The sequence below is a fragment of the Chiloscyllium punctatum genome, chromosome 10 (assembly GCF_047496795.1).
Source record: "Chiloscyllium punctatum isolate Juve2018m chromosome 10, sChiPun1.3, whole genome shotgun sequence".
In the NCBI taxonomy this organism is placed as follows: Eukaryota; Metazoa; Chordata; class Chondrichthyes; order Orectolobiformes; family Hemiscylliidae; genus Chiloscyllium; species Chiloscyllium punctatum.
In genome coordinates, this window is record NC_092748.1 from 72,873,894 (window position 1) to 72,886,099 (window position 12,206).

The 12,206-nt window shown below is 39.0% G+C and overlaps 1 protein-coding gene across 5 annotated transcripts in view; it reads left to right on the forward strand.

The window, feature by feature from the left end:
- The window catches only part of scn1laa (sodium channel, voltage-gated, type I-like, alpha), a 193,013-nt gene that overhangs the window by 80,407 nt on the left and 100,400 nt on the right, over positions 1 to 12,206 (forward strand). For all 5 annotated transcript variants that reach the window (XM_072579493.1, XM_072579495.1, XM_072579491.1 and 2 more), the window contains exons 14-17: positions 7,530 to 7,768; positions 8,644 to 8,817; positions 9,053 to 9,409; positions 9,798 to 10,274. In XM_072579493.1, coding sequence (XP_072435594.1) covers positions 7,530 to 7,768; positions 8,644 to 8,817; positions 9,053 to 9,409; positions 9,798 to 10,274 — 1,247 coding nt within the window. The remainder of the gene's footprint in view (positions 1 to 7,529; positions 7,769 to 8,643; positions 8,818 to 9,052; positions 9,410 to 9,797; positions 10,275 to 12,206) is intronic.

The window sequence follows — 12,206 nt, forward strand, 5'->3', positions numbered from 1 at the left end:
CGACCAGTACTTAGCCAAAACAACCTGACATTCTACTTAATGCTTTCAAACAATGGTATTGGTCGACTGATGTACAAGCTATTTCCCATCCCAGTACAAAATTCTTGGAGCAGATCAACGTGTTCCCTTTAATAACTGCACCATGAAGCAGAACTTACTTTAAATAAATGTGAGGTGCTATAGTTTGAAAATGCAAATCAGGGCAGGACTTATACACTTAATGATAAAGTCCTGAGGAGTGTTGCTCAGAGTGCGTGTTCATACTTCGCAGGTAAGTAGGATAGTGAAGAAGGCATTTGGTATGCTTGTCTTTATTGATCAGTGCATTAGGTGTAAGAGTTAGGAGGTCATGCTGCAGCTGTACAGGACTTGGTTAGGCCATTATTGGAATAATGTGTGCAATTATGCTTTTTCCTGCTACAGGAAGGATAGTGTGAAACTTGAAAAGGTTCAGAAAAACATTGACAAAGATGTTGTTAGGGTTGAAGGGTTTGTGCAATAGGGAGATGCTGAATAGATTTGGGCTATTTTCCCTGTAGAATCAAAGGCTGAGGGGTGACCTTATAGCGCTGTATAAAATGGTGAAGGGCATACAATAGGGTAAATGCACAAGGTCTTTTCCCTGAGGTGGGGAAGTCCAAAACTAGAGGACATAGGTTTTACAGTGAGAGGAGAAAGTTTTAAAAGGGATCTAAGGGGCAACCTTTTGGAATGAGCTGCCAGAGGAAGTGGTGGAGGCTAGTACAGTTATAACATTAAAAGGCGTCTGAATGGGTATGTGAATAAGAAGTGTTTAGAGAGATATGGGCCATATGCTGGCAAATGGGAATAGATTAATTTGGGATATCTAGTCAGCATGGATGAGTTGGACGGAAGGGTCTGTTTCTGTGCAGCATATCCCTATGACTCTATGAACTGCTCCCCTAACAGATGCTCCTTGAAAGGTGGAACATTGTGGTGGTTCAATCAAAGGGTTTTGAAGTACCCTTTTTCATACAGAAAGGAATTAGTTGTTGACTGCTTTCTGACAAGAGAGAAAAAAAATTAGCTGAGTTGTTTAAGACTTGCAGAAGTGTTTTCATTGTTGCTAGCACCAATTTTCATTCCTGTTGTCTGACTTCCCTGCTGCTGAACTGCACTTCTGCTGATGTCTGAAACAGTAGGTTCTGGAAAATGATCCCTCAGCTTTCCAAAGGAGTGATTGTGATGTAGTGATAAAATACGAGTAATCCAGAACCCCATCTAATATTCTGGGGGTATGTGTTTGCACTTCTGCCATGTCAGATAATGAAATTTCAATTCAGTAAAATTTCTGGAATTAAAAGCTAACTCAGTGGCAGCCATGTAACCATTGTTGATTATTGTTAAAAACTGATCTGATTCATACTTTGGGGAAGGAAATCTGCCATTCATACTTGGTATGGGCTTTGTGTGTTTCCAGACCCACAACAACTTGGTTGACTTTCGATAGTTCTCTGAAATGGTCGAACAAGCCACTCAGGTCAAGGGCATTTGCTGGCCTAGCTAGCTATGCCATGTTTTGTGAGTGAATTTTAAAAAGGGCAAAGGAGATATTTGAGACCAGAGCCTGAAGAGTTCCAACATGATCATCCTCCAGATTCATCATGAATATTTTCTCAACTTTGGAAGGAAGGGTTTAACTGCAAAGAGTTTAAGTTGATTATGTACACCATGAGTGTCTGTGACATGATGAAAATGCCACAAATGTCTACACTTTCTACCATAGTTTTGAGGCCCTAAAGTCCAAGATCCACCAAATCCTGCTCATTTGTGTTGAATAAATCCTCTGGTGCAATTCCCACAATTTTCTTTTTAATCATGGGGGAGAATTATTTCATAGATGGTGCTCAACATGCTAAAGGTAACCATGCCTAGTTAACTATAGTTTCTTCTTACAGCTCACACAAAAAAACAAAAATTGCTGGAGAATCTCAGCAAGTATCTGTGAGAGAAAACAGTCAATATTTCAGATCTAGCAACCCTTTCTCAGAGCTGCTAACTTTTCCAGCTATTTGTTTTTGTCTCAGATTTCCAGCATTTGCTGTTCTTTGTATTTTCACTAAACAAAATCAGAAATTGCTGGAAAAAGTCAGGTTCTGAGTTCTCTGAAGTTCTGAAGAAGAATCACTGGACCCACAACATTCAGTCTGCTTTCCCTCCACAGATGCTGAATTTTTCCAGCTATTTCTGTTTTTCTGTGAGTACGAGAGTTAAGTAACAATTGGAGAAGTAGGAGCAATAAATGATAGCATAAATATAATTGATTTTAATTATCCAGAAATAGATAATAAAAGAGGAAGTGTTATGAAGTCATGAAAACAAGAACAAAAGTTAAATCCATGTATTTTAATGTCTCTTTGACATTTTCACTTAGCTTCAAGTACTAAGTTTTTTGAATGAAAGATGCATCAGTTAAAATAATGAGCTAAATAGCTGTCCATTCTGAAGCTATAAAGCATTTCTCCCAGACTATTTTTTTAATGAAATATGTCTGTGGTCTATTTGTTATCCAAAATATAGACTGCAGGTACTCTTTAATAACTGCCAAGGCATGAACCCAAAATATCAACATAATTAAGTCAAAACACAGAGTTAAAAATATTCATGACCTTTACGACACCAATGTACTAACAATGCACAGTTTAACTTACTCTTGGTGTGTTACAAACCTTGCTATACTTACATTCAATTTTTATTATTTTCAAATATCCATATTTAGCAAAAGCTAAATGTGGACATTTACTTAATCTACAATGTGCAAGTAATGTTGGATTGGGTCAAGGTGGTGTGGGAATGTCTGCTCAGGTGGGATTCTATTGGATCAGGTCAGAATGTCTGGTCATTGGTGTGGAATGAAGTCCCGAAAGGAGACCGTCATGATGGGTTGGGACAGGGTGTGGTGGTGCCTCTCTAGCAGTGTTCAGGTCAGAGAGGGGATGATGTCGGGTCTTGGGCTGGGGTTGGGAGACCGGATTGGTTTTGGACGGATTTTGTGCAGGTTCCTGAGATGTTGGATTTGAGATGGTTGGTTCGGACAAGGTTTAATTACATTGTGTTGTTAGCAGAGAAAGGGAGGGGTGCATCGAGGCTTTAATTTAATCATTACTCAGGAGTTAAAGTCAAGTTTTAATCCCCTATAACATTTCCTGGGTAACTATTCAGCTTAAGTGAGTTGGAGTCTTCCACAAGCTGTAAAATTTGTATTCTCTTTAGGAGGGTGACAGATGCAGGGAGTTGCCCATCAGAATTTAATTCCTTCAGAGTCCTATGTCAGGATTTCCACAACACAATTTCAGTCCATGCTGCAGAAACTACTATCTAACCATAACAATGTTTGAGCAAGTGACTTTAATAATTAGAATGGACTGAAATCTTAACTACAAAGAAATGATTCAGAATCAATATTGAGCTTGATTCTGTTGTCTCTAGTCAGACAGTTTGCTATCAAGTGGATATTTGACTATGGAGAATGCCTGTAATCCATGGAAATGTACACCAGTATGAACCAATTCCTGTAGTATAAGGGGATTGAGTAAGATATTGAAAATCTAAATAAATAAAATGGATTTGTATGGAAGTTATCATAAAGCTAGTTTAAATGGTTTAAACAATAAGTAGCTCGAAAAGGATTATAATAAATCCTACCCTCAGCAGTTGTAATCTCACTCAACCACGAAATGCAAACACAGTTGAATGAGCCACAGATTTTTGAAAAATCAATGTGTTTCTATGGAGATTTGACAATATACTTGAAGCATTTTCTGTGTCAAAGTGCGAGTCGTATTTACTTTCTGCATTTGATAAAATTGTTGAGAATTAAATTGAATAACCCCCCCAAAACAGGCAGGGTTCTCTCAATATGTTCCTTCCGATGCAAAGTTCCTTCCCAGGCAAAGTTTCTGCTGCCTGCTCGATTCTATGATTGCACCAGTTGAGGGTGGCTGTATGCCTCAACAGGGTCAGAACCTCATAATAGATTCAAACTATTTAAGGCGAGCTCAACACCAACTTGATCTGCTGCTTTCAGCACTTCTGCTGCAGCAAGTGCTGAAAGCAGCTGGAGGAGAAGGCCTGAGCAGAAAGTACTTGGAATAATGGTGTGACAGTGCAGGGATAATGCTCCAAGGTTCTTTGTGCAGCAGTGTATGTCTTTGTTCAATAGTCAGACAGAAGAGATCTCGTCTTTCCAAAGGGAATGAGCAGACTCTGCAAAAAAACACTGCAAAGGCATTTGGACCAATTCCTAAGGACACGGAGGCAGTGCAGGAAAATGTTACACTTCATGTGATCAACATAATCTTCGAATACCTTATCCTTAGAACAGAATCACATATTTCTATCAATTCTGACTCATACTTCACTCTTTTTGTTCTTTGACATCCTCACTCACTTTCTGCCCCTGCAACTCTTACAGCTGCCAGCCATTCAAGGCACACTAACTGAACAAATTGAACCATACTCCTCCAAGCTCTTTATCTTTCTCCTACAGGATAAGGCTGCACACTACTGTAGCCAGCAACAGAGGACCCAGGTGTGGATACACATGGATGCATATCTTCAACCTGACTTAAGATGCATTGTCATATATCAAGGCACAGCCATTACAGCACCTAGATTGAAACTATCAAAGAAGTTGAAATGCTGTTATTGAATTCATCTCTGACTTCCTATTTCACCCACATTGCTCAATCTTTCCTGATTAACAAACTGCAGATTAAATAATTATGCCCCTCTTACTTTCCTTCCCCTCCCTTCTCTCACTGCAAACCTGTCCTTCAGCCTTTTGCATTTCTTAGCCAGGCAGTGTTGCAGAAACGGACATGGAACAGTGAGAGAAGACTTATGAATAATACCATCACGAGTCCTGACACATTCAGTCACTAGCTCTGATGCTAATGTCATGCCAACTTTAGAAGGCTGTTTAGTAGTGGAATCTGTACATGTGGAGATGCCACACATGATTGGTATATAGACATGGCAAGGGCAAAGGGCAGTGCACATGCCAGCCTGCCTGAGTGGCAGCTGCCAGCAGAGCAGAAATTCACCAACGTGATACATTGAAAATGGTAAAACACAAACTGTATTTTTAGGGAATGGAACTCTGTTGTTGCAGTACAACTTTTCATTTAGATGTAAATGCAGGTAGTGGCATTTGGCACCATGGATAAGCCAGCTATCCTGACCGTAGACCAGATGCCATGCTACAACTAGTTAACCTGACCTATGGGCACCTGTATGGGCCCCAGCTAGGCCTGTCTCTTTGTTGGCCACGTAGAACAGTCCATCTTCCGTATTTACACTGGCACCACTCCCTACCTCTTCCTCCGCTACATTGAAGACTGCATTGGTGCCACCTCATGCTCCCGCGAGGAGGTTGAGCAATTCATCTTCACCAACACATTCCACCCTGACCTTAAATTCACCTGGACCATCTCTGACACCTCCCTCACCTTCCTGGACCTCTCCATCTCCATTAATGACAACCGACTTGACACTGACATTTTTTACAAACCCACCGACTCCCACAGCTACCTGGATTACACCTCTTCACACCCTGCCTCCTGCAAAAATGCCATCCCGTATTTCAAATTCTTCCACCTCTGCCGTATCTGCTCCCAGGAGGACCAGTTCCACCATAGAACACACCAGATGGCCTCCTTCTATAGAGACCACAATTTCCCTTCCCACTTGGCTAAAGATGCCCTCCAACGCATCTGGTTCACATCCCGCCCCTCCAACCGTAACAAGGATAAGAACCCCCTCCCCACTCCGTGCTCACCTTCCACCCTACCAACCTTCGCATAAACCAAATCATCCAACGACATTTCTGCCACCTCCAAACAGACCCCACCACCAAGGATATATTTCCCTCTCCACCCCTTTCCGCCTTCCACAAAGACTGTTCCCTCCGTGACTACCTGGTCAGGTCCACGCCACCCTACAACTCACCCTCCCATCCTGGCACCTTCCCTTGCCACTGCAGGAATTGCAAAACCTGCACCCACACCTCCTCCCTCACCTCTATCCAAAGCCCCAAAGTTTTACCTGCACATCCACCAATATCACTTATTGTATCTATTGCTCTCGATGCGGTCTCCTCTACATTGGGGAGACTGGACGCCTCCTAGCAGATTGCTTTAGGGAACATCTCCGGGACACCCGCTCCAATCAACCCCACCGCCCTGTGGCCCAACATTTCAACTCCCCCTCCCACTCTGCCGAGGGCATGCAGGTCCTGGACCTCCTCCACCGCCACTCCCTCACCACCCAACGCCTAGAGGAAGAACGCCTCATCTTCCGCCTCGGAATACTTCAATCCTATGGCATCAATGTGGATTTCACCAGTTTCCTCATTTCCCCTCCCCCCGCCTTACCCCAGTTCCAACCTTCCAGCTCAGCACTGTCCCATGACCTGTCCTACCTGCCTATCTTCTTTCCCACTTATCCACTCCACCCTCCTCTCTGACCTATCACCTCCATCCCAACCCCCATTCACCTATTGTACTCTATGCTACTTTCTCCCCACCCCCACCCCCCTCTCATTTATCTCTCCACTCTGCAGACACCCTGCCTGTATTCCTGATGACGGGCTTTTGCCCAAAACATAAATTTTCCTGCTCCTCGGATGCCACCTGATCTGCTGTGCTTTTCCAGCACCACTGTAACCTAGACTCTGGTTAACTTGACCTGTCAATGGGGCAGGACATATTCAGGGATGGCACATTCCATGAGCATTTTTAAAAAAAGAAGTTGATGAGCTCTCATCTCTTGGCAGAAGAGAAACGTCAGTCCCTACTCTATCAATCAGTGGATGGTGAACAGGCAGGTCTTGCTGATGTCATCTGCTTAAGTATGGCGATGCAAAGAAATTTGCAACTACAGACACCGTCATCAGCCATTGGCAGTGCTATCCTTGGCTTGCTTTGAGATTGTAGGTTTTCCTGCAGGATGTGGTGGATTTCGATGAGAAGCTCCTTCATTAAAACAAGTCAATGCATCTTGCTTGTTTGGAGGAAAGAGAAGTGCTCCCAGAACACTTCACTTTCACTCCTGTTGTGAATCCTTTTTCCCTTACTCCTTCCCTCCAGATGTAACTTGTCTTTTTCTGTGCCGCCCCATCTCTACCTGCCTTGTGCTGCAGGCTCAGAAAGTATTAACTACAGCCCCCATGACAGGAAGAAGTGAATATTGGAATGTTTAGTTCAAATGTTCTGTTGTTAAGTCAGTGTTGCAGATCTGTCAACTTTGCAAACAGCTGATATACTTTCCCTGAACCAACATGGACCATCTGTCTATAATAACATGAAGCATGGCCGAAACCAGAACTGTACATAGGCAGTGTTATCCAAGGTTATACTGGACTTTAAAATGCACCTGCAGTATTGCAAATGTGAGCACTACACAATCTGATTTTGTGATTATTTACTGTTACAGCTTTCAGATTTATTATAACATTATTTGTTTATTTTAGCAGTTTTTTATAACATTATTTTGTTTGCATTTTGCAGAACTTGAAGAATCTCGACAGAAGTGTCCTCCATGCTGGTATAAATTTGCAAACACTTTCTTGATCTGGGATTGCCATCCAAACTGGCTAAAAATAAAAGAAATTGTTCATTTAATCGTAATGGACCCATTTGTGGATCTCGCTATTACTATCTGCATTGTGCTGAACACTGCTTTTATGGCAATGGAGCATTATCCAATGACAAAGAGCTTTGAGGATGTACTCACATATGGGAATTTGGTATGTATTTGCCTACAAGAAAATCTTCCACACTTCTTAGGTGGGCGTTAGTTTGTTAAGGCCAATATTTATTTATTTTTAGCCAATTAATTCAGTGTGGCTTGCCATACAAGGGGAACATTTTTAACACAGTAATTAAATTATTGATGTTGAAATGATTATTTGCATTGTGGTTTTTGAATATTTTCTGTTACGCTATTGTAGAACACGACAGTAACAATTTGATAGATTTATTTATTCCATTTGAATGTCAGCAATTAAAGATATTACAGTTTACCAACATCTACATTGCAGTTCATTAAAGTGAGCATTTAATGCAGACTAAAAATTAAACTTTCACCAATATACAATCATTATACCGGAGAATACAATGCTATGAAAATGTAGATGGTTGCAATAAAAGGATTCAAAATTAAAGCTAAGCAAATCACTGTTTGGTGATGAGTGTACAAATAATGACTGTTACTCAGATTGTATTGGAATTTTCAGCTCAAGCTGAAAAAAATCAATTCTTTTAGCAGATGCATTAATCCATTTATTTTAACTGATACTTAGCATTAAAAACACATTATAGTAAAATCCAGGTTTACAAGTAGAATATAAGTAAATGTGAAAAAGTAGAAGATTAAACATCTGATTGATTGCCATTGTGCTATTTTTCCATTAAAATGAGTAGAAACTGACTGTAAAGTTCAAGAGATAAATATGAATACTGCTGTTTGTAAGAACATTCTGATCCTCAAAAGATTTCCGTTTTTCCATCCTTTTATTATATTTGACTGATCATATGAGAGGTTAGGTCAGAAATTTCACTGTATGCAATTTTCAGTGAAATGTGAAAAAAACAACAATAAAACCCCCTTCTGTTCACCCAGGTATTTACTGGTATTTTTACTGGTGAAATGATTTTCAAAATCATAGCACTGGATCCTTATTATTACTTCCAAGAAGGGTGGAATATTTTTGATGGCATCATTGTGAGTCTCAGTCTAATGGAACTTGGTCTCGCTAATGTGGAAGGGCTATCTGTGCTGCGATCTTTCCGATTGGTAATTGTACATTTTTCATATTAAACTATTTTTTACTGACTGTATTCTAATACTACAACGTGACAGTTCATTGTAAATCCCTTTATGTTCACTTTTGAAAAATTAAATGTTCTATTTTAATTGATTTTATGCAACAAAAGTTACATGTGAGTACTTCAGAAGGTAACTGGTAAAGTATTGAAGAAAGAAATGTTAGGCGAATGAATAATCTTTGAAATGAACTATTGTTTTTCAGCTCAGAGTTTTTAAATTGGCAAAGTCATGGCCAACCCTGAACATGCTGATTAAAATTATTGGCAACTCAGTAGGTGCTTTGGGCAACTTGACTTTGGTGTTGGCCATCATTGTCTTCATCTTTGCTGTGGTGGGCATGCAACTCTTCGGTAAAAACTACAAGGAATGTGTGTGTAAAATTGACAAGAACTGTGTACTGCCTCGCTGGCACATGAGCGACTTCTTTCATTCCTTTCTAATTGTGTTCCGTGTGTTGTGTGGAGAATGGATTGAGACAATGTGGGACTGCATGGAAGTATCTGGACAATCTCTGTGCCTCATTGTCTTCATGATGGTCATGGTAATTGGTAATCTCGTGGTAGGTAACAAAACATTTTTGAACCTCGTACAGTTAGAATAGTTAAAACAAAAATAAAAATGACTAATATTAAAAGTTAAATATTGATAATAGTACTTGTATAAATTTAATTTTAGCACGTTATTTGAAATTTTTTTGGAAATCGTTTAAAAATCATTGCTTAAGTTTGGGCATATAATATTGTCTTGGGAGAAGTCAGTTCCTGGTATATATGTTTTTATGTTCATCGGTAAACATTGCATGTTCATTGAAATACCTGAATAATGTAAAATACAAAAATATTGCGTAATCTTGAAGTAAAAACAGAGAAGGTTTTTTGTTTCCTATTTTATGTATAATTTATAGCATTAATTAGAATATTGATATGTTTATACTTTTTGAACTCCAGGTATTGAATTTATTTTTGGCTTTGCTACTGAGCTCATTCAGTGCTGACAACCTTGCTGCTACAGATGATGACAGTGAAATGAATAACCTACAGATTGCTGTGGGGAGGATACAGAAAGGCATTGATTATGTTAAAAGAAATATGCGAGAATTAATTCATAGAGTTTTTATCAGGAGGAAAGTCACAGAAGACATCAAACCTCTTGATGATTTGCATAGCAAGAAAGACATTTATATCTCAGATCATGCAGCTGTTGAAATCACTAAAGACATTGACTATCATAAGGATGGAAATTGCACCACCTGTGGAATTGGCAGTAGTATGGGGAAATACAATACTGACGAAAATGACTATATGTCCTTTATTCACAATCCAAGCCTCACTGTTACTGTTCCAATAGCTGTGGGGGAGTCAGACTTTGAAAACCTAAACACAGAAGACTTCACTAGTGAATCAGACCTAGAAGGTAGCAAAGAGGTAAGAAGATATTTTCTTTTTCTTGTGTGTATAATAAATCAAGGTGCATTATAGTTATATGTGTCATAATCTTTCATGTTAAGGTAAGACTGTTATGGTTCAATATTTTCAGCAGTTTTAATGAATGCCTGTAGATAACACATGTAAGAAATGAAAGCAGTACAACATTTGGACCTTTTGAGCCAGCTCCATTAATTAGTGAAATCAACTCCTACTTTGACACCATTTTTCTGCACCATCCCTGTATTATGTGATTTTTTTAAAAATGTGTTAGGCAATCAAGCTTAATCTTGAATGTACTTAACAGCTGAGCCTCAGGGGGAGAAAATTCCGAAGATTCATCTCTCTCTGAATGAAAAGACTTCTTCCTCATCTCAATTCTGAATGATTATCTCTTATTCTAAGATAGTGTCCCTGGTTCAAACCCACCAACCAGTGGGCACATCGTACATCTGTTCTGTTACCCCCTGTAAAAATGTGTATGTTTGAATGAGGTTATCTGTCATTGGTTTAAACCCTCAAGATTTAATTTGTCCTCAAAGGACAAATCTTATCTCTCAGAAGTTGCTTGGTATGTCTTTGTAGCACTCTCTATGGCAAGCATCTTTTTCTTTAAAGAGGCTAACAGTGTTTAACCAGCCAAAAATTTATAAATTACAAGATAGTGTATTTAAACATCACAGTTTATCTTAAAACCGATGACAAGTTATGTAAAGGTTGTATGATTTTTTAGAAATATAGTTGCATGTTTCCAAATATGTTTTAATCCATTTATCTTAAAGAATTGCCAACAATGTAATAGAAAAGAATATTTTTAATGCTTTATATTTCTAATACTGTTGCACAACAATATATAATTACAATAAATTGAAAATGACATGACTGTGTATCATCATCTTTCTGTTTTTATTAGTTCTTTACAATACTCCAAATCAAAAAAGACTAGCATTATTGCAGAGATGAATACTTTAATAAAACTGTTCAATGCTATTTTTAGTTTGACATTGATTTACCTAATACTAATAAAAAAGATTCCATTAAAAAACAGTTTTTACATGAATTTGTTTGTTCCTGATAACTTCTCTCCTTCTCTAAACCTGTAAAATTCTATAGTTTCTCCCAATTCTGCCCTCACCACCAATTATCAGGTTGATGTCTATGTGGGATGGATTTATGGCTTCCTCAAATCATCCTAATCCAAGTTCTAACCACTCAGCAATGGCTGCTGACTATAAGAGCTGATCTTCCATAGGCACTGCTATCTCAACTTTAAAAATTACTCCCCTCCTCAAAAAGTACATTTTTCACTCAAGCACTATCTGTTACAACTCCAAAGTTTTCTTTTTCATCCTGAGATCCTCAGATGCATTGTTGTCTTCAGTCCTTTCAGTTTAGTGTAAATCATAACAATGAGGCTGCTTGGGCAAAAATTGTCAATTACAATCTTGACGATAATCAATACATCCTATTATAGTCATAGAGTCATATGGCCTGGAAACAGACTCTTTGATCCAAATAGTTCATGCTGACCTTAATCCCAAACTAAACTAGTCCCACCTGGCTGCACATACCCATATCCCTCTAACCATTTCTTATTCATGTGTTTATCTAAATATCTTTTAAACATTGTAATTGTACCTCCATACATCGCTTCCACACATGAACTACTCTGTGTAAAATAAAAACTCTCCCCGTGCCTTTTTAAATCTTTTTCCTCTCACCTTAAAAATATGCACCTGACTCTTGAAATTCATACTCTGGGGGAAAGAAAAATTTACCTGCTAATCAGCTTGTCTGTACTCTATTATTTTATAAACCAATTTAGGGTCACCCCTCAACCTCCGACGCTCGAGTGAAAAAAGCCCTAGCTTCTCCTTGTAACTCAAACCCTCCATCCTGGCAAATGTCTTCTCAACTTTCTCCAGTTAAATA